This window comes from Spea bombifrons, chromosome 9, assembly GCF_027358695.1.
Source record: "Spea bombifrons isolate aSpeBom1 chromosome 9, aSpeBom1.2.pri, whole genome shotgun sequence".
Lineage (NCBI taxonomy): Eukaryota > Metazoa > Chordata > Amphibia > Anura > Pelobatidae > Spea > Spea bombifrons.
The window spans coordinates 22,628,057-22,655,418 of NC_071095.1; the positions used below are offsets into that span (position 1 = coordinate 22,628,057).

A 27,362-nucleotide genomic window follows, 5' to 3' on the forward strand; every position below is an offset into this window, starting at 1 on the left:
TTGTAGCGGTTCAATCTGTGAATCATGCAGCTGTAACCTGATCCTAGAGCTGTGAGTCATCTGCAGAGCACTCAGACACAGACTCTGGGGTCAGGTTACAGCTCATTAATTCACACAGGAACGATGACTCTCATAGAGTCAGAGACTCGTTCAAAGAGTCGAATGAACCGAAGAGTCGAATGAACCGAAGAGTCGAATGAACCGAATCTTACAGAGATCCGGATCTTACAAGGATCCGAATCTTACAGAGATTCGAATCATTCAGAGAATATTACTGATACCATACTTTTATAAATAAATACATTAACAATGTTCACACTGCCCCCTTGAGCTGAACCCTGTCTTTGGCACACACCAACACCATACACACACACACACCCCAACACCACCATGCACACACACACCCCAACACCACCATGCACACACACACCCCAACACCACCATGCATACACACACCCCAACATGCACACATACACCAACACCACCATGCACACACACACACACAACCATGCGCACACACACACAACCATGCGCACACACACACAAAACCATGCACACACCCCAATACCACCACCATGCGCGCACACACACACACACCAACACCATGCGCACACACCACCATGCGCGCACACACCAACACCACCATGCACACACACACGCACACCACCATGCACGCACACAGGGAAAGCAAAATTCTCATATGGCACAACAGAAAGCACCGATTGGTTGTTGCCATTGCAACTGACAACATGATGTTTGCTTAACATGCTAGAGAGCTCAATTGATGTGGGTTAATAAACCGTTATCTCCCTGCATAGACCCCTTAAGCCTTTTTGTTGGAAACAATGAGTTGTGATAATTTGCGTCCATTTAAAATCTCGCTTCTGTCCCCGAGCCCTTTTAAAATAACACATTTAAATAACCAATTCATAAGAAGCAACACTGCCACCTACAGTTCAGGCCGGGTACTACAATTACCAGCTCCGGCGCATTGATACCTTCCATGTATTTGGTTTAAAATCTATACCCTCGCCCCATCTCCCCTCCTAACATCCGCATCATGCGAATAAGCATTCGGGGGGCCATGCAGGTCAATGTAAAGCGCTATATAATCCTATACATCGTAAAGGTGGGGGAGGTGCATTACATACCCACCATAATGGGTTAAGGGGTGTGTGAGGCTCACAGCCCCCCTAATACCGCCGCTCCACGTCTGAGGCCAGTGCGAGGGGTGTAATGTGATCTGTGTCTAGGTTGTCGAGGGGGGATTATAGAGCTCTCGACAAGGAGGCCCCAATGGCAAGGTGGAGGGGTGGGTTTATTGCCACGGGACACTGCACTTCTATTCAAGAGCCGGGTCTCTATGTCGCCCCTCATCGTTATTCTGCTCTGCTCTTTGTGAAACGGGAATCGCAGCCCCGCTCCCTCCCCTCCGCCTGGTTATTAGGCGTTGGTGCTCCCAACAAAGCTTTACATGGCTTCCGAAGCCACAGGCCCAGGGGCGACCAACGATTAACCCCAATATAGTCCGCCGTGACGTGGCCTTGTGCACATGAGCAACGCCACACCATAAAACGTGATTTCTCAAGACTCATCGGTCTCCTGCTCTAAAATATCTCCCAGTATTAAAGATCTTAAAGAGACACAAGCGGTCCCCAAATTGGCTGATTGCGAGAAAACGCGTTGGTCCTCCCCGTGAAACGTGTCGGCCCCAACTGCCACGTGCACCGGCTGTATGATCTTTTCCTTTAACTCATAGCCTGTAACTCCTACATTAAAGGGGAATCCAAAGTCAATGCTCCTGCCCGTACTTCCTGTGGTGCCCGTACAGTAACCTCCTGCTCAGGAAGTGCTCGCAGAAATAAACGCGACGGGAAAATGTTTCCCCCATTGTGTCAAATAACGCATCATTTCCTATGGTTTTCTTCGTTCTGTCGTATAAAATCTCCTCTATACCTTCTCTTTAAAGCCGAAATCGAACATCACATTAACAGAACTCCTCAGACTGAGAAATATTAGAAATTAGAAAAATGATAATCACCGGATTTTTCCTAAACACACTAAGTGGCCAAAAACTACCAGAAAAGCAGAATAATTTGTTCTACGGTTTGTGCTTCTCTTTGGGAAATGACGGTTTAGCTGTACATCCTTCTGCCAGTAAAGAGGTTAATGTATTAGGTCATGGTCAGATGTGGCAGGAACTACAAGCCCCACAATGCACCTGGGGGTGAGTGGGTACCAAGATATCCACAAGCATGGCCTCAGGTGGCAGTAATTAGCTGCAGCCATCTGGCACGCACTCCGAGGGCCAGTCCAGAGGGATCACGTTATTGATTATCAGTTATTAAGGGGTCGGGTGGGGCTGGGCCCATCCCTTCTCTGTTGGGGGGGCATTAGGGTGTGATGAGATCATACCACTGATGAGGTAAGCAATGAGCTAAGCAGAGGCCAATCGGGTGCCTCGCTTGTCAATGGGATGCCGAAGCTGGCTTATCTCCGTCTGACAGGTGATGAAGAGTTAAAAACGCCACTGGCCCCTAGTAGGTTGCCAGCAAGGGTTAAATCCCAAACATTCATTCGCTTTGTACCCGGTTACCCCAGGACTGTGTTTCCAAACCCGGTTTGCCCACGTTTACTTTGGTTATGTTGCTAACCTCAAAGGGTTAATCTTTCAAACAAAGGCTATCCCCCCCCCCCCGGTACCCATTCAGGACCCATTAAAGATGGCTGCCAGAAAGTGCGGCACCTTCTCCTCCTCGCCGTACAGCGGGGCGCTGCACTCTCTCGCCCTGATCTTCATTCTTTGTTCTCCTGAGGACGAGCCGCGTGTGCTTTTGGGTTTGCGGCGGAGGTGCGAGGGTGACCCGCTGTGCTGTATGGGTCCGGCGCTGGGGAGTGACGCATGCACGCGGGCCGTCCACAGTTCAGGGTGCGGGGCCGCCACGTGCATCTGTTTGGTACCCCGTTAGTGATAGGGGGAGTGGTGCCATGAAACAGATTGCAGTGTCACTGACTGAGCCTGCATCCCCCTCTAATCCCCCCCTGCCCCCCGCCGAACCCCTCCTCCCTCGTTTTACCCAGGGCCGAGCCACGGCCGAGCGGGGCATTGACAGCTCTTGGTGAGGGACGGGGCAAGACAAAGGCTCGGTGGCTCTAATGGCTCCTCACTAAGTCAGGTGCACGCGATTACTGTCTAGACAGCCACCCGGGAACGAGCTGCTGCGAGATCCCACGGGGATACTCGGCACTGTCCTATACGGATGCAACGCAGAAATCAAGTCAACCGTGCAACAACTCACTTCATACATGTTCCTCCTGCATGTCCGGGTCATCACGTCACCCCCCGGAAACATATATCACCGGGAATATACAGACCACGTACTGGCCTGTCCCTAGGAGCTTACAGTCTAGCGGTATAATGGCAGACCCTGTCCCTAGGAGCTTACAGTCTAGAGTTATAATGGCAGACCCTGTCCCAAGAGCTTACAGTCTAGAGTTATAATGGCAGACTCTGTCCCTAGGAGCTTACAGTCCAGCGGTATAGTGACAGACCCTGTCCCTAGGAGCTTACAGTCTAGAGTTATAATGGCAGACCCTGTCCCAAGGAGCTTACAGTCTAGCGGTATAATGGCAGACCCTGTCCCAAGAGCTTACAGTCTAGCGGTATAATGGGAGACCCTGTCCCCAGGAGCTTACAGTTTATGTAATATTGTTCCTTTCCCGTAAAAACAGGAGGAATTCCATAAAGTGAAATAGAGAAATGAAGCCGATGATGTGATAGATGATGGATTGCGCAGATTGCAGGGTTAACCCCGCGGCCGGGGATTTGCTGTCTTCTCCCAGGGCTGGATAGAGCAGTAACGAGATACTCTGTATCAGCAGATACCGCTGCGTGTTCCAGGTTAGGAGCCCCAGGTGGGTGACCACCTGCCAAACTCTCACCTGTTATTAAACTGACGCCGGCGGAATTCCCTGTGGGACGCGCAGGAGACAGGAATCCTGTGCAGAGGGCCTCTCTGGGGCGGAATCAGGATCCTCCCGGCGCAGACTTCACTTCTGTCGCGTTAATCAAGATCTCAAACCTGGTGACTTCCGCACTAAACACATTGCTGAACCTCACACCCCAAAAACACTCTGCCCTCATATACATAAAGGGAGAGGAGTGGATACATGGAAAGTCCCACCAACACAGCTGGCAATGGTCTCCCCCTGGGAGGGACATCAAGCTTTCTTACATTAAATACACCAAGGACACCCCCACTGCCATTAAAACACTCAGAGTCCCTCCTACAGAACCCCTATTAGAAAATGACCCCCCCCAACCTGCTGCACGACGCGGGCGATGTCACCCATATCCCACATATCGGAGGGGAAACAGATGACAATTATTTCCAAATCTGTTCCACGCTCTATTTTTTGCCGGATTCTGTCTGCTCCAGAATAACTTTTTTTTATTTATTTTTTTCGCTGCAAAACAATGACTCCTATGAGAGGAAAGAGCAGCTGTTGTCTGCGCTCTCCGGAGAGGCGCTTGCACTCCCACCTAACCACCTCCTTTACCCTGTAGCTGCTAAGCCCCGGCGAGGTGTAACCTGCACCTGCCATCATGGAGGAGGGAGACAGAATGCTGCGGAGGAGAGTAACCGGATTCCAACAAACCCAGAGAGAGAGAGAGTGAGAATGAGAGAGAGAGAGTGAGAGAGTGAGAATGAGAATGAGAGAGAGTGAGAATGAGAGAGTGAGAATGAGAGAGTGCATAAGTGTGAGAGAGAGTGAAAATGAGAGTTAGAGTGAGAATGAGAGTTAGAGAGAGTGAGAGAGAGCGCACGCAGGCCGTGGAGCAGAGGAAATTACTGCTGTCACAGAATCAATATCACCGTATCCAGGGCTGGATGGGTGTAATATTACTGTATGCAGCGCTGGAGGGGTGTTACATCACCGTATGCAGCGCTAGAGAGGTGTTACATCACCGTATGCAGCGCTGGAGAGGTGTTACATCACCGTATGCAGCGCTGGAGAGGTGTTACATCACCGTATGCAGCGCTGGAGGGTGTTATATTACCGTACAAAGCGCTGGAGGGTGTTATATCACCGTATGCAGCGCTGGAGGTGTGTTATATTACTGTATGCAGCGCTGGAGGTGTGTTATATTACCGTATGCAGTGCTGGAGGGGTGTTATATTAACGTATGCAGTGCTGGAGGGGTGTAATATCACCGTATGCAGTGCTGGAGGGGTGTAATATCACCGTATGCAGTGCTGGAGGGGTGTAATATCACCGTATGCAGTGCTGGAGGGGTGTAATATTACCGTATGCAGTGCTGGAGGGGTATAATATCACTGTATGCAGCGCTGGAGGGGTGTTATATCACCGTATGCAGTGCTGGAGGGGTGTAATATCACCGTATGCAGTGCTGGAGGGGTGTAATATCACCGTATGCAGTGCTGGAGGGGTGTAATATTACCGTATGCAGTGCTGGAGGGGTGTAATATCACCGTATGCAGTGTTGGAGGGGTGTAATATTACCGTATGCAGTGCTGGAGGGGGTGTTATATTACCGTATGCAGTGCTGGAGGGGGTGTAATATCACCGTATGCAGTGCTGGAGGGGTGTCATATTACCGTATGCAGTGCTGGAGGGGTGTTATATTACCGTATGCAGTGCTGGAGGGGTGTAATATCACCGTATGCAGTGCTGGAGGGGTGTAATATCACCGTATGCAGTGCTGGAGGGGTGTAATATCACCGTATGCAGTGCTGGAGGGGTGTAATATTACCGTATGCAGTGCTGGAGGGGTATAATATCACTGTATGCAGCGCTGGAGGGGTGTTATATCACCGTATGCAGTGCTGGAGGGGTGTAATATCACCGTATGCAGTGCTGGAGGGGTGTAATATCACCGTATGCAGTGCTGGAGGGGTGTAATATTACCGTATGCAGTGCTGGAGGGGTGTAATATCACCGTATGCAGTGTTGGAGGGGTGTAATATTACCGTATGCAGTGCTGGAGGGGGTGTTATATTACCGTATGCAGTGCTGGAGGGGGTGTAATATCACCGTATGCAGTGCTGGAGGGGTGTCATATTACCGTATGCAGTGCTGGAGGGGTGTAATATTACCGTATGCAGTGCTGGAGGGGTGTAATATCACCGTATGCAGTGTTGGAGGGGTGTAATATTACCGTATGCAGTGCTGGAGGGGGTGTTATATTACCGTATGCAGTGCTGGAGGGGGTGTAATATCACCGTATGCAGTGCTGGAGGGGTGTCATATTACCGTATGCAGTGCTGGAGGGGTGTAATATTACCGTATGCAGTGCTGGAGGGGTGTAATATCACCGTATGCAGTGCTGGAGGGGGTGAAACCCTGCAGCCAGACAGAAAGCTGCCTGTGAGAGGTAAGCGGGGGCGGTATGTATGTATGTATTTATGCATGTTTGTAAGCATTAATGTGCACGCATAAGTGTGTGTGAGCATGTATGTGTAAGTGTGTGTGAGCATGTATGTGTGAGTGTGTGTGAGCATGTATGTGTAAGTGTGTGTGAGCATGTATGTGTAAGCATGTCTGTGTGTGTGATCATGTATGTGTAAGCGTGTGTGTGAGAGCATGTATGTGTAAGTGTGTGTGTGAGCATTCATGTGTAAGCGTGAGTATGTAGGCGTAAGTGCGAGTGTGTGAGCATGAATGTTTTAAGTGTGTGTGTGTGAGTGTGTATGTGTGGGTGAGCGTGTATGTGTAAGTGTGTGAATAAGCGTGTATGTGTAAGTGTGTGAGTTTGAGCATGTATGTGTAATTTTGTGTGTGATCATGTATGTGTAAGTGTGTGGAGTGTATGTGTAGTATGAGGGAATGTGTGTGTTAGCGAGTATGAGTATGTGTATTCAATTTGTGTAAGTGTGTTTACATATGCATGCAAGAGTGTATGTTGGAAGGGGGGCAAGGGGCAATGGTGGCACGGATTAGTTGTTTGGGGGCACTGACATGCTGGAGCAAAGACCACACAGACAGGCTGTTAGGATGGCACTGACAAGCTGCTTGGGGAAAAGGCACTCACAAGCTGTTTAGGGCAAAGGTGGGCCTGGGGACATGTCACTTGGTGAACTTGGGGGGCCCTGGGGCAATTTTCACAACAAGGCCCTGTGATTTCTAGTTATCTTCCTGTATAGAATACTTGGGGGGGTATTAACACATACAGCGCTGGGGTGAAATTATATAACTGCATATATCACTGGGTGGGCTGTTACTGCATATAGCGCTAGAATTAGCGGGTGAAATTATATAGCTGCATACAGCGCTAGGGGGAATTATATAGCTGCACACAGCAATGGGATGAATTATATAACTGCATACAGCCCTGGGGGGCTGCTACTGTATACATCCCGGGCGGTTGTTACTGTATACATCCCGGGCGGTTGTTACTGTATACCTCCCGGGGGGGCTGTTACTGAATGCGTCCCTGGAGGTTATTATTTTATATATTTTGTGTATTCAGTACTATGACAAGCTTCATATAAAAAAGGTAAGTTAACCCTTTATAGCACACAATCCAAGCAGAGGCGTCACAGAAAAGAGTCTGACCGGCTGCGGTGCAAAAGCCAAAAATCGGTTTATTCACTAAACGCTGAGCTGTAGCGGAGGAGTAGAGAGACGCACCTTCATATAATAATCCCAGCACGGCATACCTGGGAACTATTAACTCTTTAATAGCCCATTGTGAAGATTCTATATAGTGATCTGCCAAATGTATTGCCCACATGGCTGTAATACGGGTCATCTACTTACATACACTATACACTATCACCTGAATTCAAGCAGGGATATCATCCTTAACATACTGGGAGCAAAAGCACCAACTTGGAGTCTTGTATTTGATCAAAGCGGGGTAGGAAAGGAAGGACAAACTGCCCCATCGTTCTAAGATTGGGGCAAAAACGCAGTTCCCAGTAATGCAGCACGGGCACAAGTTACCTGCTTCTCTTGGTTCGGACAGTGCTTGGAGGGGGGGGGTCTGGGAATATCTGCGGGTCATGTTAAATATGTCACTTACCCCATCGGGCGCTCTCCAGGTGCTGCTCCTGCTCGATACGGACGCTCAGAGCGGCTGCAGTTCTCTATAAACCCAGTGAGTAGATGAAACATGCGCGGAACACGCACATAGCTCCGCAGTCTAAAATGAGAATTATAAAATGTTAAAATAATGAGATTTTGTGGCGCAGCCCTTCTCAGCGCTCCCCGTTAATAAACCCGGGGGTCTCTGTGCAGAAATGTCTTCACTGCTGGAGGTGAGCCTGACGAGACCTCTCATATCTCTGAGAACTCCAGACACTAGAACTCTAGGGCAAATAATTCATAAACTTCCATCCTGAGCCCCCAGACCCCAATCTCACCCCAAATCCGCGACCCGCCCCATGAAGTACTCGCCCTAATTTCATCACTAGCCCACTCCAAGCTACCCCAAAATCCTGTCTTCATCCCCCCACCCCTCTAAATCTTCAGAACCTCATTAGGAATCCCCCCAAATCCTAACTCAGTCTTTACCCCTCTATTCTAACTCTTCAGACCCCATGAAGCCCCCCAAATCCTAACTCAGTTTTTACCCCTCTATTCTAACTCTTCAGACCCCATGAAGACCCCCCCCCAATGCTAACCCAGTCTTTACCCCTCCCCATCCCTCCATCCTAACTCTCTTGTTCAGGACATTATTAAAAAGCCCCCAAACCTAACACTCAGCATCCTCAGCATCTGGAGAAGTAGGAGAAAGGGTTCTGAGAACTACAACTCCCAGCATGCTCCAGCGCAGCCTGTCATGCTGCAGACCCAGCCAGGGAATTTAAAACAAAAGAGTTCCCCTGCATGCCGGCTTAGCCCCTCCCCTGCCAGATCGCAGGGAGTGGCCAAGGGGCCTGGGTCTGTCTGGAGATCGAGTTACAGAGACAGAGAGGGGGTGGCCACCCGGAGGAGGTGGGCACAGGGGGAGGAGGGGGAGGGCCGGTACCCCCCTTCCCTCTCTCCCTCTCTCTCTCTTCTGGTTCTGTCTCTCTTGCCCCTCTTTGTTCGCGAGTCTTTGTTAGCCATGCCTAGCCTGGTGGTATCAGGGATGATGGAAAGGAATGGGGGCATGTCAGACCTGACCAAGGACAGGGTGCTGGAGGATGACAGGGCTCTTCAGATTGCCCTGGACCAACTCTGCCTGCTGGGTTTAGGGGAGACAGAAGAGGACACCAACAACAACAACAACAGCAGCAGCCACCCCCAGCACCCCCAGAAAGGGGACAGCAAGCTCAGCGTCCTGTACAAGGAGGCAGAACTCCGGCTGAAGAGCTCCAACACCACGGAGTGTGTCCCGGTGCCCAGCTCGGAACACGTGGCTGAGATTGTGGGGAGGCAGGGTAAGTGCCCACCCTTTGTCCACCCTGCCCCATGCCCCTGGGGGGCACCCCCTGGCACTGCCACCCCCCCACAGGGATAGCCCTGTCCCAGTGCCTGTACTGGTGGCCAGCTTCCTCCACTGGTTTCCCTGTTGTTTTGGGGAGTGTTTTTAGGGGCTTCTCGCCTTTCTCCGGTGGGATACTGAATTGAATGTGTTTTGGGGCAGATACTTCTTCCCCCAAAATAAAAACAAAGGAGGCACTGGGGGGGGGGCTGTATAAACTTCGCCCCCCCAGATAGCTGTCTGTCTCAGGGGTCCCCGCACTAAGGCCTGGGTCCTTTTGTTTGGGAAGATGGGACCTTGTCACACCCCCGCCAGTGATGCTGAGATTCATCGCATGTGCCCCGGCTTCTCCCTTTGTGTTCTTTTAAGCGAACGCTGGCTTTCGACGGGCAAAAGGAAAGCTTTCATTGTGATAAAGGAATCGGATAAGTTATTGTCGCCGAGAGAGGTGCTCGGCGGGGCGGCTGGACCCGTCTCCACTCCTCCGCTGCTCTGTGGCTTTGAGGACGAGCGTGATGAGCGAGATAAAAGTTTATGTGAGGATACGATTGTGTCTGGGCATACAGCTCCCCGTCTGCCCGTATACCGTCTGCACTCGGCGTGCGAGCGAGCGAGAGACCTGCGCGCTCATCCCCTGCAGACCTTTCCAATTCTCCCTGTCTCCCTTTCATATCGCCCCTGAGGACGGTACGTGTTGGCATCTATTGCCCTTTTGTACTGCGCTACACCGTATGCATGCGCCATGCGAAGTACCGATAAGGATGCTTGTCTTTGTTTTGGGTTCTCTGAGGCATGGGGGGGGGTAATTGCAGGTGGGTGTGGGGGGGTGGCTGCATTAATGGGGGGGGGTGAGAACTTTTTTTAGGATGAAAGTTTTCGGGTGTCGAGTACCGAGCCCCGCTGGCTGCTGTTTTTGGGAGGATTGCTTTGTTCTCTAGTGGAAGGGGGGGTTATAGGGTTAAAAAGTGTAAGACACCACACCCACCCCTGCCGAAACGGGGTTCCGCGGACGGAATTCACCCTATCCCTTCGTGGCCACTTTATCTTATTCATGTGATAACCCAACCGCCACGGCTCGTTGCCTGCAAATCACCAGGGACGCTGAGCCCGAGTGGCATCCAGATATCTGTTCGTGGGATGTCTTTGTAGTCTGAGGGATCTGTCTGTCTCTCCGAGCCGAGGGGTATTATTCAATCCGCACAATAGCCCCTCGAAATCGGGAACAGCGTGCTGGCCCCCGCAGAGATTACTCTCTAAAGTCCGATGAAGACACTGAGGGTCAAGACCACGGAATCCACCGAGAAGTACTTTAGGTTCTTGTGAAAGAGACTCCCAGTTTGGGTAAGCTGGACGAGGGAACTGGGGGGGTGAATGGGGCAACAAGTAATAAACCCCATTACCCCCCCAACAAGCGACAGGGTGAATGTGGATGATGGGACTGTTAGTCCGACGTCGACTTGATTTTGTGGTGGGCTTGGCGATCTTCTGCAGGTGCTGCTGGTTGTAGGTGGGTGTGTGCGCCGCCAATACCTCTGGCGTAGACGTGTAATAATAACCGAAATCCTGGCGTGTTGCATCTGAAGTCACGGTTCCCCCCCAAAAAAAACCTTTCGGTTAATATATTGGGGAGGTTTTGGGGCAGATAATAAGGCAGGGGTATCATACCTAGAACTATTCATGTGGGTATGGAGACAATGGACAGGCCTCCCAATAAAGTGGGTGTGAGGGTACGGAGGAAAAGAATCCCACGAGCCCCTCTCGTTCCAAAATATTATTGTGCACACAATGAGCAAAAAAAAAGGCGTATTCCTATGACATCATTAGTTCTGCACTGTACTCAAAAAAACGTGAATTTTAGAGAAACCCGAAATGCCAAACTGACCATTTTTTGTATGCGTGTTATTTTTTGTTTTTTTTTTAATTGTTGCCAACTGGTGTTTGGGGGAGTTTGACAGATGGTGCCAATTAGAAGCTTAGGAGGAGACATCTGAGATCGGGGTGGCAGATTTCGACCAAAAATCGGCCATTCCAACTCCAACTTTCACCCTTTTCACCAGGCTGCCCCTCTTTGTAAACACAAATAAATGTAAAAATGTAAAATCGTGACCTCCTCGGTGTGGAGGCTGATCTAGGAACCTCCAAACGCTCAACAAAGAACTTGAAATATGGTCCACATGGCCGGTGAAGTTCAGTCTTTGTTCCCGGCGGCACGTGGTGAAAGCTTTTGTTGTAAATAAAGTCAGAGCTCTGTTACAATTAAATCCGGCCAGCGGCGAGTTACCCCGCTAGGACTCCTTCCCGAGCCGGGTCGTCTCCTTCATGGAGGAAAATCGGTAGAGCGCTGCGGGCAGAGAGAGAGGGGCGTGAATGGCGTCCGGGTACCAAAAAAAAAAGATGAGTTTAGCCACCGTCTGCACGAGGCAGAGGTAGAACCCCAGCACAAAGCGTTTGTTTGTCTCTGCATTGACACTGCGACTGGGTTCATCGCAAGCAGACGAAATCCACTCAAAATTTTCACTATTTTGGGGGGGGAAATGCGTTTTGCCGATTTTGAAAAATGTCAAATAATTGAGAACAATAATAATAATAATAAAAAAAAGAAAAGAAGCTGTCGAGGGGTTTTGAAGGAGACGGGGAAGACGGTAACGAGCGCCTCCGGCCGGAATGTTTTTGTAAACAGCCCTTTGTTTTGGTGGCGCGTGCGATTGTCCTCCCCGGCAGGTCTCTGGCCGCCGGCAGGTCTCTGGCCGCCGGCACCTGCGCCTCGCCGGCCGGACCGTCCGGGTCGCGGCGCTGCGGCTCGCTGGAGAGCGGGACGCACGCTTCCCCCCTCGCAGCTCTTTGTCTGGAGCGTCGCAGACTTTCCGTGCACACGGTGGCATGAGACATGTCGAATCTCTCCTCATGTCTGCAGCAACAACAGAAACACGCGCCGCGCGTCTACCCCGCCGCCGCCGCGTTCAAAGAAACAGCGCACGGAAACATTTCTGTAACGTTCTCTTTGTGAGCGTGTGTGGGGTTTTTTTTTTTTGTTTTTTCCTCCGTCCTTCCTTAATGATTAAATACTTCAACTTAAAAAAAAAAAAAAAGCAGTGTGTTTAACCCTTCGTTTCCACTGGAAATGCAGTGCGGAAAAAATCATCATTTCTTACCGCTCGTCGTCAGAAATTCGGTCCTTTGTAACAAAAAAAAAATGTGCATTTTTAATAAAGTATCGCGTGCCAACTCTCTGCATATCAATTTCCACCGGGGGAGAAAATATTCACATATTTAACGTTTTATTTTTTGTGATATATATTGAGGGGGGTTTATTTTTCCGTCTTTTCTGCCTAATTTTGATTCTCTGGTTTGAAGAAGAAGAAAAAAAAAATGTAGAAAATTTTTGAAAAATAACTTAAGGAACATTCGGAGGGAGAGGATAGGTCGGTTGGGATTTTATTTTTCCCCCGCCGCGATATCGTAGCTATTGCCGCAGATACGGGATCAATTCGGTAGGGAAGGCGAGAGGCTGCGACGCGCATGTTGTAGCCAAACAGTTGTCGGGGGGGTGTGGCACTTAATTTCCAGAGTACCATGCGTGTTTTACAAAGCAACCGCACAATGCGGACCGCGTGCGCGCTCTGACACAACGAGGGGGCTAACAGCCGACCCCGTTCTTCTCAAATTTTTCCCAAAAAAAGGGGAAACAAACCCAAAAATCTGGAGGTTGTAAGAATTTGGGGCCTCGCACAAAGATACAAAGCACGGTATGGCTGCGCCGAGCCATGAATGAAGGTGGGCGTGACGCACGATGCGCATTGTGCACCCTGTTTAAAAATAGAGCCCGTAGAGAAGAGCGGAAGACGTTATATGAGATATTGTCAGATCTGGTCAATTATCAGGATTATTTTTAATTAAAATATATATTTTTAAAAAATAAATTAAAAAATGTTTTTTTGATGCCCTAAAAATATTAGTGAAGATGACGGGAGGACTTCAGGGTAACAAAGCGACTTGTGGGCATTTCTTTGTTACATTGTAATGCTCGGAATCGTGTTCCTTTTGTCGGAAGCAGTGGCGCGCACGTGCTGTTGTGCTGCGTTTACAGATCTGCATGGGTCTCCGCAGCCCGTCTTATAAATCTAAGGGCTCGTCCTTGTATCCGTTATCTCCATGTGGCATGTGAAAGGCCATTGGTGTTTGAAACGGGGCGGTGGCGCTTTGGGGCGTGCCAACCGCCGGCATTGGCGGTCTCGGGCGCAGACGCAGTCTTGATAAACACGCGGCATGCTTGGCGACAAGAGATATAGTAACAGGAAGAGGGGGCCGCAGGCCGAGTTATCTCCTTTCCGCCTTTAACGAAGGGGGCGGGACAACGAGCTCCTCCTACTTCGTTAATAATTAAAGATGCTATGACAGTGCTGAGTACCTCATCTGAGTATCTACGGGTGCTTCTTTTAATTACTTAAAAAAGTTTTGGTTGTAAAGCGGCCTTTGCTGGAACGCCCTGCAGTGTTGTAGACCCAGTTGGGTGTATGTATCTTTAAAAGATAGGCAGCGGATGGGGCAGATCACAAGTAACTGCCCTATCAGATCCACCCACCGCTGTCCAAAAGCCTGCTTCCGCAATTTCATTTCATACCATGGCCGAGCCTATACAAGTCACAACTGCTGTTGCATCCCAACTCTGCTGGATAGCTGTGCCATGCAGACCTGGAGGGGGAGGGGGGGTTGAACGTGCCAGGTACAAGACTTGATAGCCATGTTCATAGGGTATGAATAAGAAGTGACAGATGTTGGCTGGAGTACTATTCCCATGATCCTCAGCTGGCACCATAAAAAGAAAGGATATTGGGAAGGGTCTTATAGTAGTTGCCCAACATGTGGAAAGCTTCCTGTTGGGCGCGCCCCCTGTTGGAGCGGATTTATGTTCTTGAAGGTATATGCGGTCAACAAGCCACGCGTCCATCATCTTGGTCCTGTAAGGAACAATGGGGCTTAATGATATAGATACTTAGTACCCACATGGACAGCAGGCTCTTATCGGGGGGGGGTCTCAAGTTCTCCTCCATACTGGGTGAAGTATGGTACCTATGGTTATGCGGTTTCATCTCCAGATTGTATAAGAGAAGGTTCATGTGACTTCTTTGGGATCCCCATACAGCGTTCCACCCGTTACCTCCCCGGCGGGAAGGCCGCTTGTAGAGAGATGCCGCAGTGAGTGTGCGTTACAGCCGCGCAGGACATCTGCCGGACGCCACTTATCTTTTGCCATATGAGAAGTGAGTGCATCTGGCCCCCTGTCTTATCTGTATCTCCTCGGGATTCTGTTACTTTTGAAAGTGTCCAGGAGGTTTCATCCATCCCGACCCCCCCCCCGGAATCCCGTCGGAGCTTCCCCTTTGTTTTCGGAAACATTTTCAGTAGATTGAAAATGAAGATTCCATTCCTGATAAAGGTCGTTAAAATGTAAGTTCAAGACGCTTTTAGTAAGACCGGACGGGTCAGGTATCAAAAAAACATTTTCTTTAATGACTTTTTGGGTAAAATAACTTTTTTTGTGTATCCTTGGTGAGGGTTTTGTCGGGTCCAGCTATCAGAGATTAGATTTTTGCACAAGAGATCTTGATACTTTCAGACAAAGGAATTCCCTTTGGAATCACGAGGCTCCATGCCTCAAATTCAAGAGACGGTGGCCAGCTTGATCCAGAACGGAGGGGGGGTGGTCGGAGTTGAAGTGAGAGGGTCACCCGTTGGGACCCAGCTGTACGGGGCCCGAAGGGAGTAGATGGAAGGCGACAGGTTGGGAGCTTTCTTTGTTGTGGATTGGGCAACCCCACCCACCCTTGCGCCTCTCCATATTCTCCTCTCGGTGATGATCTCCTGGCAGCCGGCCAGCTGTAAGCGATTCAGATTTAAGCGTTTAAAAATGACATTCAACTGGGCGGTAACCGGTAAAGGGTCCTCAGAAGCCGACCAGGCCACGCGATTCACGGTCATCCAGCAGAACGAGCATTTGCTCGCAACGTCGGTCCCTTCTCCAACCCAAGACTTTTCATCACTTTGATTTCTGTCACCGGCATTAGAATTTTTAATTCACCAAATTTAAGATGCCAAACTTAATTCCGCTCCACTCCGAGCTTCTCCCCGGGTTCACATTACTAGAGAGGACATGGTTAAATATTCCTGTCGGTAGTCGTTCTCGCCGGGGAATAACGTTCTTAACGTGCCGCTTGCGTTGTCAACTTTCAGAGATTTTGTATTCTCCATCCGATCGTTCTTCCATTGTCTCAGGACGCAGGGCGGCTCGGGTGGGTGGTGGCGGTATTGTTACAAGAAGCTGGTGGGTCTTCTTCAGAAGCTAAAGGGGACATGGTCCCTCGGACGCTAGCCAGTTCTGTAACAGAACCTGGAACCAAGAAAACGGGTACATTGGTTGATGTTCTATACATCTAACATTCTTCAGTTGGAATGCGGTTGATCTCTCGGTTGGAATCACATCTGTAAGGGATGGTAATACCTGTGTTTTGGAGAAATAAGTTGCCAGATGCATCCTCCCGAGACCAGTAAAAAAAAAAAAAAAAAATCTTGACGTCCAACATAATCCTGAAATGCACTGGATTCAGGACAATAAAAAGAAAAATTACCCCCCCCCTCCCTCCCATAAAGGGCAGGGAAGACAGAACAAGATTCTCATAAATATGAAAAAAATACATTGAAATATTTTAATTTCCTGTACATAATGAAGTCATTATTCTGTATGCTGGATACATTCGTGTCTGATTAGGAATCTACATGTAGGGGAGATGTGGATACATTTAAAAAGCCCCCCCCCATTTAGGAGAAACAGCCCCCCAAATTTCCTAAAAGTGAAGAAACTTTAAAGTTGGGAAAAAGAAGGGATTTTTCTTGCATGTTCACCTCCCACCCGGACATCGATAGAACAAAAAACGCCGAAAAAAGAATCCGTAAGATTCCAGGGTGAAAATGGGAGATTTCTGTTAATTCTTCCACGGTCTCCCTTTGCTTCTAAACACCCGTTGGCTGTGCGTATATATTATATATGGGGGTATCGCATTACAGCGAGGTTCGGACTATCCCGACACGCAGCGTTGCTTAGAAAGCCTTTTGTCGAAGGGCCCAAAGCCCCTCGCGCCCTCCCCAGAGAATGAGGCCTTTTCAGAAGGGATTATTTCAACCTCCTTGCAGCAAGTGTGAATCGCAGGCCATCGGATTTAACCCGCTCGTAGCCCAGACAAACCCCCGCCCCCCCCCGATTTTGGATGGCCTTCTGGGGCTGGGGACAGCTCCGCCATGGGGGGCTTGTTTGCAAGTGGTTTTACTTTACTTTAATAGGGGAAAATCCAGAGGGAAATTAATTTGTTTTTAATTTGCCGGAGGGGGTTATTCTACGCAGGAGAAGGCAGGGGGGCACAGATAGGAGCAGCATTTGGTAGCTGGATTGGTTCATGGATAACGATTCCTTCTTTTCTAGTGGTATAATGGCAGACCCTGGCCCAAGGAGCTTACAGTCTAGCGGTATAATGGGAGACCCTGGCCCAAGGAGCTTACAGTTCAGCGGTATAATGGCAGACCCTGGCCCAAGGAGCTTACAGTCTAGCGGTATAATGGGAGACCCTGGCCCAAGGAGCTTACACTCTAGCGGTATAATGGGAGACCCTGGCCCAAGGAGCTTACACTCTAGCGGTATAATGGGAGACCCTGTCCCAAGGAGCTTACAGTCTAGCGGTATAATGGGAGATCCTGGCCCAAGGAGCTTACAGTCTGGCGGTATAATGGCAGACCCTGGCCCAAGGAGCTTACAGTCTGGCGGTATATTGTGAGACCCCGTCCTGTGAACGTATGAGACCTTCCTCGCAGACACAGACTTCACTAGTTCTGAGTAGAATTTATCTCCTATATCCTCGCAGTTTGAGAAAAAGACGGGGTTCCCCAACCCTCCGTTTCGGAAGCAGAACTGAATTTTTGAGGCCATTTCACCAAACGCAGTGATTTCTAGCCTATTAATTGTAAAGTAACCGTGTTTACTCGGCGTCACGACACACGTCCCCCCGACACGCGCTTCGCTGCTTAATTATTTTGCGAGTTTATGAATGTAACATTTGAGACGTGGGTTTATGGGGCAGACTTTACGATTCTCCCCCTTTTCCTCCCCGCTCTATTAACAGCTGTGGGGATTGTGTCCACCTTACAATAAAAATCTCAATGCTTTTAGGAGGCCATTAAAGCAGGCTTCGTATCCTTACAGCGGGGGGACCCTTGTAAGACTCAGAACAATGGGCTCTTTGTTTCGATCTGAGAGACCTAGGTAGTGTTCTGGTGAGAGGGGGGGGGTGGCCTGTAGATTAATAGCCTCCCAATCAGACTTGATATATATACACCTATTAACCTATTCCATGCAAGAATATTGAGTTTTATCGTTACTTTACTCAGAGGGTGTTAGATAAGTGGAACAGCCTTCCAGCAGTAGTGGTAGAGGGTAATACAATGGGGCCGATCCGCCAGCATAGTCTACGTTTACTCAGCACTCTTATTTTTTAAGGGGCAATAAGGGTGCCAATGTAAACTTAGCGCTGGTGGCGATGTTATACGCGCAGGGTTTATATTGGAAGTTGTGGGTAAAAGTTGCCTTTGTTCTTTGACGTAGAGACCGTTCTAGTCGTTCTTTGCTCTGGAGCAGCAGTAAAGACACCTGCCCTCCGGCAGCTGCGAGTCGACACGTTGCTGCATGCGCAGACTGCTGGAGGGTAACTGCTGCCCAGCCCTGATCTGAAGTTCAATTGCGAAGAGTACGATAAACGCAGCAAAAGAACCAATCGAGACGTTCGGCCGGTTTAAGGAACTTCCCACATCCAGGGTTTCTTGTACAAATAAACGTAACGGAACCGAGATAAGACGTTCGTGGTCCAAGACAGACCTGTAGCGAGGACCGGCTGGGTCCTGTCGCAGGAAATCTCGGCATGCGGTCTTTCCGGGCAGATGTGATTCCGAAGACCGCTTCGAATTAGAATAAGAACCTTAATCATTTTTCCTTAAATTACATAAACTGTCTTTGTCCGATATTCCGAGGCTTCCTCGATCATTCTTCTACTTCCACCAAGACTCGGGTTGGTTACAGTTGTTCTTGGTCTGGGACGATGATGGTGGAAGATAAACGACTTGCTGGGCAGAATGGGAACTTTAGTCCACCGCAGTTGGAAGGTTGAAACTTTCTAGTAACCGTTAAGAAGTACGCTAATCTTCTCTTTATTTTTTGTCCTTCTGTCTTCCTAGGCTGCAAAATCAAAGCACTGAGGGCCAAGACAAACACGTATATCAAAACACCGGTAAGAGGAGAGGAGCCAGTGTTTATGGTAACCGGACGCAGGGAAGACGTAGCTATGGCAAGGCGCGAGATTATCTCTGCCGCCGAACACTTCTCCATGATCAGAGCTTCACGCAACAAAGCTGGCACGGCTTTTGGCAGCGCTCCCACCCTTCCCGGCCAGGTGACCATCCGCGTGAGGGTTCCCTACCGGGTGGTGGGTTTAGTGGTGGGACCCAAAGGGGCCACGATCAAAAGGATCCAGCAGCAGACAAATACCTACATCATTACTCCGAGTCGCGATCGAGACCCCGTGTTTGAGATCACAGGGGCGCCAGGGAACGTGGAAAGGGCCCGGGAAGAGATAGAGACCCACATCGCCGTACGTACGGGAAAGATTCTGGACTACAACAACGAGAACGACTTTCTTTCGAGCAGCCCGGATTCCGGCATGGAAAGTCGGTATCCAGAAAGCTGGAGGGTGCACGGGACGGCAGCCACCTGCAAACCCCTCTCTACGTTTCGACAGAACAGCTTGGGGTGCATCGGCGACTGTCCCCCAGAGCCTGTGTACGAGACCCCACGACTGAACGATCAAAATGACTTCAACTACGGCTATCTGTTCCCCAATTACAAGCAGGAGGTCTATTACGGAGTGGCGGAGTCCGGGGGTCCCATGTGGGGCGGGCAGGAAAACAACAGTCCGGCGCCGGGCATATTTCCAAAGCAGCAGCGCTCCGGCAGCAGCGGCACTATCCAGACCAACTCATCGCAGCGCTCTCCGGATTCCACTCTTACCAGCCTGCCGAGAAGAAGCCAGGGGGAGGCGATGCCGGGCTTTACCAAGCTAAGTGCCACTCGAAACTCCATTTCTGGGAGCCGGGAGTGCATGGTGTGCTTTGAGAGCGAAGTCACTGCTGCGCTGGTGCCGTGCGGCCACAACCTTTTCTGCATGGAGTGTGCCGTCCGCATTTGTGAGAGGAACGAGCCAGAGTGCCCCGTGTGCCATGCCTCCGCCACTCAGGCCATCCGAATATTCTCATAAGAGAGACATGCGGGGACAGGGGAGGGTAACGGGTGCTGAACTCTCGGTTGCACAGAGGTCAAAGACGGTATCTAAACTTCATCGACACTTCTTCAAGTCGTGGGTACCACGGCCCCCGCCCCCCCCCGAATCTTACGACGGCAGAACTTTTTTTTAAACAAAGCCTCGGGAACAACTCTCGGTGAAGAGGGATTCGCTACATTGTATCCCTTCTGTCGATACTCATGGAACTGGGAAACGAACGTCTCGATAACAGGTTACATTTCCAGAGCTTTCCAAGAATTAGGGAAAAAACTGCAAATTGAAACGGCAGATAAGATCTGAGCGCAGAACACAAAAAAATCTGGTGACCAAACGCACCTTTTATGTTTTTGTTTTTTTGTTTTTTTTTGGATTGTCCGATCAGCATTTACAAAACCGAAAAAAGAATTTTATCGAAGGTCTAAGGTTTCATCTCCAAAACGTCCCAAAAGACGTTTAACCTCAATCTGGTCTGTCATTCACACGGACTGCAGGAAAAACAAACAAAAACAAACAAACAAAACAAACCAGAGGAGGGTACCGACGGCAGGAAGCAGCAGGCGGCGGCTCTGGCTGGCAGCGGCAGGCACTCAGGGCTAATATTTCAGGTCACACGCGTGTGGCACGAGCGGGTCCCGCGCTCAGAAAACACCTAACTACCTGAACACGGAACACCTGTTATCATTAAACCAAGCAAAAAAAAAAACAAAAATAACTGTATTTATCAATCTCTGGGAAACTGCGACACGAGGATACAACAATTACCTCAAATTCCATAACAACGCAGCTAAATCTACCACGTGCAGTTTTTATTCTTATGGACTATCGTTTCCGTACATAAAATGTCCTGCCCCCCCCCCCCCGTGGCAAACAGAAACACGCGACGCTCTAGGCCTACCTGGGGTTCTTTTTCATTTAAATTTTTTTTACTGTACACTGATGCGGGGGCTCCAAGGAGTCCGGCACTCTGAAACTTATCGATGCCAACCAATATCCATTATATACGTCCACGGACGGTGTCTCTGGACCACCACGTGATACTTCCGACTTTGCGAGCGCATTAACGCTTCTTCCCGACTTCCTCCTAACCGGAGCAGACACAAGACGCAGATACGTTGGACCAAAGCTTACGGGCTGGAAATGATTTCCCCAAGGAGCCGGTTCCTACTCGTTGGCTCCGTTCTAGAACGTTAGATATTTTTTCCGTCCCGTTAGGTCGGGTTCTGGCGTCGAACATCGCGGCAGACGCTCCTTCCAAGGAGATGTGATACTAAGGACGGCTTCTCGTTAAACAAAGAACCTTTATCAGCCATTTCTTTTCATCTCCGACGACACAAGTTTTCTTTGTCCGATATTTTGGTGCTTCCTTGATCATTTTTTCTATTTTATTTTTTTATTGCCAGGCCATCCATCCTACTATCTAAATATCTTCCGCAAGAAAAGAAATTGGTTTTCTTAAGGACATTACAGACACTCAAAAGTCCGCAGTTCCAAAATATTTCTTTGCTACCACAAAGACCCGATCCCTATATTTGAACCTTGGAAAGGGCTTGGCCATATTATATAGATAGATATATATCTGTAGGTGAAGAATATAGCTTGCTCCGACACCTGCGCTTGACGCACATTGCGCAGGTGTAGGCAACTAAAAAGCCATTATCCGCAACCCGGTCTAGCATCAAACGTATCTGAAAAGGGGAGGAAATGTCTTTTTTTCACCACTTTCAAAAAATACGTGAACTCTTCTAGGCGCCCTCGGAACTGATAAATACAATTTGATCCAAATTTTGAATGTGGTGGAAATAAACATTCACCCGAGATTTGGAGGAATATTTTTTTTATTATTATTATTTTAAATATATGTAGCATTTGTTTTAGTGATTTCCAGACTAGCAGTATTTATGTTTTTTGGTTTTTTTTAAAGAAATGTAGCAAATCACAGCCGGAGGGACCTAGAAGCAAAGTAATTCAATGAGAGGACCGCTCGTGGGACGGGATAGGCTCATATAAAAAAAAAAAGGGACTTGAGATTTCAAGATACAGCCGATCTTTGGATTCCGACCCGATTCTCCTAAAGACTTCGGAGGGGGGGGGGTCATTGAACTGCACTGAAGCATTCAAAGCACTACCCATCTCAATAATCTCTATATAAATAATAATTTAGGTGAAGCTCTACGCCGTTTCCATAAATTCCAGAATCATCCTAGAATAACTCAACATTCCCAAACCATTTCGACCTTAGGAATACGTCGAAAATTGCAAACACTAGACGGCAACCTCTGTAAAGACGAACAAACGTTACTGGAATCTATTAATATATTGTTTTTAATCATGGTGAAGAATGTCATGCCAATGGGATACAGGTGGGTTTTTAAAGAGTATGCAAACTATGCTGTTATGCTAGGAAGGCCAAAAGCCAGTATGCAGAGTTTTTAAAGAAATAGTCCTTGTAAGGAGTCTGACATTGCAAGAAGATTCTACATTCCAAAGGTAGAACAGCCGAGGCAGCCCTTTCTTTTTTATCAGGATGCAATACCTCTACTGGCCACTAGGTGTGGCGTTGAAGTCCGCTATACATGGGCCAAACGAGTTGAATATTTAGATTTCCCATCAACTAAAGGACCTGTTAATTTATTCTCCAGGAAGGGTCCTGCGATGTAGATAATGCCAGAATATCATTCGCTCCTTCGCTGTCAGATTACCGAGAATGGTGGAGTCTTCTTTGGAATGAAATCACGCTCCTTACGCTTTTTTTCTTTTTTTTTTTTGCCATGGAGAATTTTCTGTACTTTTAAAAAAAAAAAAAACATAATCCTGAATATTCTTAATCTTTCTGGTCTTCCTCCTGTCGATTCCCTGCAGCCTGGTTGGGATGAGCATCACGAGAATTGTAGACCAACGGAGGCTGTGTTGGCTCGTAGCTGGTTTAACTTGATACCGAAGGCCACGTGCCCCGTTATATATATATATATAAAGGAACGTATTTATTAATCGTTACGGTGATTAATAAGACTCGGCCCCAAGATGGGTCTGCAGCTTTGCAGTTTAGACATCTTACGGTCAGTTTTACACGGTCAGAGACCAAAAGAATGCATTCCCATTGCAAAGGGCGGCCATTTTGAACTGTGGCTTGATTATCTCTGAGCCAGCCTGCTTTGACTGCACGTGACTCTTGAATATGTACAGATTCCCTCTCGAACCTATCTTAAAATATTTTTGTGTAGTTTAAATATAAGGGCTTTCCCATTCATGAACCAAAAAAAATGTAGAGAAGAATAGTACTTTTAGGGGACATGGAAGGAAGCCAAAGGAGCCTGGAACCAGATTGTGCTAATAAACAAGGAGTGATGAATGTACTATATGTTTCTCCTTTTATTAGGACAAGCTCGTCTCTCTCGCTCTTCTATTAACTTCAGCCTTGGGGCTCAATGCTGTGTCTAGGTGTTTTTAGACTTTACATATGAATAAAGTGAAACAAAACTATGGAATTGTGGGGTACCGGTTAGTACACGCCTTGGCGATTGAGTATCTCTCATCCAAGTATGGGGTTACTCCCTCACTCCAAGTGTCGTGTAAATATGGTAGACGTGGTGGACTGGACGAGGTGGGATTGGAGAAACCTTTTTACAAATTGTGCTCGAGGTAATGCAGTGTAGATGATGGTTAGGTCACCACCATCGATGGATGGATGGTAAGCCCGGCGTCGCTCATATAAAAGTGTAATTACGTGATAAAGAACTTTTTTGACAATATTACGGTTGGGGTGGGCGAGGAGATCGGCTTCATACTACAGGGGCCAGGTTTCATCCTCCAACTTTGTCCTTCCCCGCGGTCTTAGGAAGCTAAACGCTGAGCAGGCATTGCACGAAGTTGGTCGTAACCTCAAAGTTCTACTTGGAATTTTCTCCAATAATTCCACCATTAACTCAATTTTTAGAGAAAGCTCCAGCAAATGTGGCGACCGGCGACAGTTTACACGTCTGTCGCGCGTGGGGTGACTTTAAATGTATCTCGTCCGGCCTCCTGACTTTGTAGCCTTCGATTTCGAACGGCTTGCGACTCGGGGAGGCCGGTGACTTATTGGCTCATAAACGTTTTTGGTTTATAACAGTTCTTCTGCGCACAACAGTGCTGACCCGCACACACATTCTCTCTTCAAATCCCAGGTTTGGCGACCTCCATTCTAGATTTTATACTCATTCTCGGCTATAAAACATAGGCACTAGAAAGAGAAATATAGAACAAATACCTAATACACAAAAAAAAAAATAATATACTGTGATATGATCATGATAAATTATATAGATAATAGTATGTATTATTCTACACAAAAACCAAATTTGATTTATATTTAAGGAGCACTATAAAATAGATTTCGTTTGCCCCAATATGAAATTTAAAAAAGGTATTAAAAAAATAAAGATTTTTTGGAGGGGGAGAGACTTTTTTTTATTATTTAAAATTCTATTTCTAACCCGCAAGGAGGCCAAGACTGTTAAATAAATAAAAAATCTGTAGCCGTTTCATTTGCGCGTTAATAAATCAAAAAAAATTGAAAAAAAAAAGAGATAAAAAAATGAAGACAATGCTAAAAAAAAAAAAAATTAGATCATTTCTTTATAATTTAATATTCTATTTTAATAAATGCATTTATTATGTATAAATGTAACCAGGTCACGTGCTAAAGAAAAAAAAAAAAGTACTTTTTATTGGGTAATTTATTAAAAGAAAGGATTTTATTTTATGATAAAGTAATCCTTAAAGATTTCGAAGCATAGATATGTAGACAAAAAAAAATCTTTTTGTAGCCAGATTAAAACTTAAGTATTTCTTTTTTTAAAAAAAAAAATATACGTTTTGTTTGTTTTCTTGTGTGCAGAACATTTTGCTGTTTATCGATATTTAGCTAAAAATGCCTTGTCTAGTGATTTTTATTATCACATTGTTGGTTAGAGGTTTCAGCGATTAACTCCTTTTTTGATTTTTGCCTGCAAAAGAACTATTTTACCGAGCGGCCGCAGTGCGCTGCTGCAAAGTACTGTGTTCATCGATCCCCTCGGTTCTCTAGGAGTTAACGCGATCGATAAAGGGGGGGCTCTAATAATCCGCGTGCTGTTTTAGTGATGTAAACGCAATATTTTGTAGATCGGGGGAATAGAAGCTTAAATCCGTGAATTAGATAGTTTCATGTACGCTTCATTTTGCAATTTTTCCGTAGACCAATTTAGAAAGAAAAAGGAAAGAAAAAACACAAAAAAAAAACAAATTTTTGTTGCTTTAACGATTCTGAAATGCCATATATTTTTATCACATTAATTTTTATATTTAGTTTATTTTTTTGAGGTGGGGAGGGTTGTGACCAATCATGAGAATCCATAGACTACAAATTCTATACATTGTATCCCTTATAGCGCATGAAGGGGGAAGATTTTTTTTTTTTTTTTACGACATCTTCCGCTATCAACTATCGTCCGCGTGAAATTTATTTTGCAAATTTCAGTGGGCATTTGTTTAAAAAAAAAAAAAAAAAAAGTTTTTTTTTTTTTTTTATTGTTTTATCATTTAAATTTAGTTTTGCCGGCCAGTAACCTTACGCTTTTTCGAGGCATTGACGAACTTTGCGGGAGTTTAACAGTAAAGTAACTAAGAGATGAAATGACTTTTGCCGTGACATTCTAAGCTTAGAATGTGGCGTCAATTATGTTTTTGGTTCATCCAATCATCCCGATATTTGTTTTTTTGGGGCCAATTTCTTCCTGTTTTTGAGAGCAGAAGCCGTATGGAAAGTAGGCTTAGGTTGTGGGCGGCCAAAATAATATTTTAGATATTTGTATAATTTTTTTTTACATTTATAACAATGCAGTCGTTTATTACAGAGAATTAAGATTCACAACAGCACTTACTGTGAATTTTTAGCGGTTTCTTTGCGCTCGCAGATGGGTTGATTTGGCCGACGGAGGCAAAACTCTTGTTGGGCGTTAATGGCCAAACTGGTAAATTTTTTTCTAAATGATATTTTATAGATGGCGGCCCCTAATTTATTGACATAAAGGAATAATTAATTGCTGCCGGCACTCAAAGCGCACGCGCAGCTCTAGAAGACCGTTGGGACCATTGGGCAAGGACGCATCGCCTCGAACGCAGTGCATGGTATTGTTTGTGTAAAACAGATGGATTTGTGATCTCTATAAAAAAAAAAAAAAAAAACGTCCTGGGGAATAAAAATAGAATGAAAATGAAACAGCAACGTTAGTCAATAATCGATGAGACGCGAACCCTCGGTCATAGGGGGCCATTTTTTTTTAAACCCACCCAACGCATTTTGTCTGTTTTTTTAACCAAGTTACCAAAATGTAAAAAAAAAAAAAGAAAATATCAAATTTATATGAATTCTTAGATTTTAAAAATATATAGGTTATTTGATTTTAGTCTGGTGAGCTGTTAGTGACCTAGGGTAGAAGTGACAGCCCGGCAATAAGCGTGTGCACTAATGGAGAGAGGAGCTAGCAAGCGCGTAGCCAAATTTTGGGGTTCATTTAAACCCCTTCGCAGTCAGGGGACCCTACCAAATCCGCAGATCCCACCGGCAGATTTAATTTCATACTTATTATTATTATTATTATAATAGAGGGAATTATCCCCAAAATCCCTTTTTTTCCCCCCTCTACGTAGTTGATGGTGTGACAGGGATAGCCCTAAAAATTATTTTCCTCCTGCGTCCCAGAAAAATACTTTTTATTATAAGAATTAAAAACCAAAAAAAAGCTATGTTTCTGTTTATTTTTATAAATTTTTTTTTGTTCTCATATATTTCTCTGCATTTTTGTAAATCATAAAAAAAAAGTTCCTAATATAGCACTTAAAATATCGGGATGGTGGGGGGGGGTGGATTATGTTTTGCCTGGACTTGTCTCTCTAGCATTTTTGCAAATAGCTTTAACATTTAAGGCCTGGAAATACAAAAAAAAAAATTTTAAAAATTCTGAGCCGAAACGCGTAGGCAGAATTTAAACCGCAGAGCATTAAAAGATTTTTTTTTTTTTTTAATAAAATAAAAAAAAAATAAAACACACAAAAAAAAGTTTTATATGGAGGAAAAAATACAACATTGGTGGCTATTTAATACTTGTATGAGTGGGGGGTACATGACAAAATCTTGGAGTCTTCTCAAAAATATTTAACTTGACATTGAATTGATGAAGATTTTTTTTAAAAAATAATAAAAAAAAATTGGTCCTGGATTATTTTCATTTTTACCTCATGTATAACCCTTTCTGAGCCAGAGGGACTGCAACATATTTGCGTTTGCAAAGCACTCTGGTTGTGAATTTTAATATTATATATGTATTTTTTACATTTTTTTTAAACGATTTTTTTTTTTTTTTTTTACTTGAACAAAACTCAGAATGAAAGTCTGTCTTTATAACATAACCACATGTCATGCACTTTATATTCAGTTCATTTTTTTTAATTATTATTATTTTTACATACATTTCATCAAAGTATAAGATTTGGGGAGAGAAAGGTGTGTTTTGGGGATGGGTGGGGGAGGGAGGAGG

At 46.6% G+C, this 27,362-nt stretch overlaps 1 protein-coding gene across 1 annotated transcript; it reads left to right on the forward strand.

Annotated features, from left to right (window-relative positions):
- The first annotated feature begins 9,047 nt into the window (after positions 1–9,047).
- MEX3A (mex-3 RNA binding family member A) lies at positions 9,048–19,889 on the forward strand. Its single transcript, XM_053475082.1, has 2 exons — positions 9,048–9,389; positions 18,707–19,889. The coding sequence occupies exons 1-2, from the start codon at positions 9,074–9,076 to the stop codon at positions 19,780–19,782; spliced, it is 1,392 nt and encodes a 463-aa protein (XP_053331057.1). The 5' UTR covers positions 9,048–9,073; the 3' UTR covers positions 19,783–19,889.
- The last annotated feature ends 7,473 nt before the right edge of the window (positions 19,890–27,362 follow it).

Coding starts and splice junctions, on each gene's coding strand:
- MEX3A (XM_053475082.1), top strand. CDS start 9,074: ATGCCTAGCCTGGTGGTATCAGGGATGATGGAAAGGAATGGGGGCATG. Junction 9,390..18,706: donor TGAGATTGTGGGGAGGCAGG/GTAAGTGCCCAC, acceptor CTGTCTTCCTAG/GCTGCAAAATCAAAGCACTG.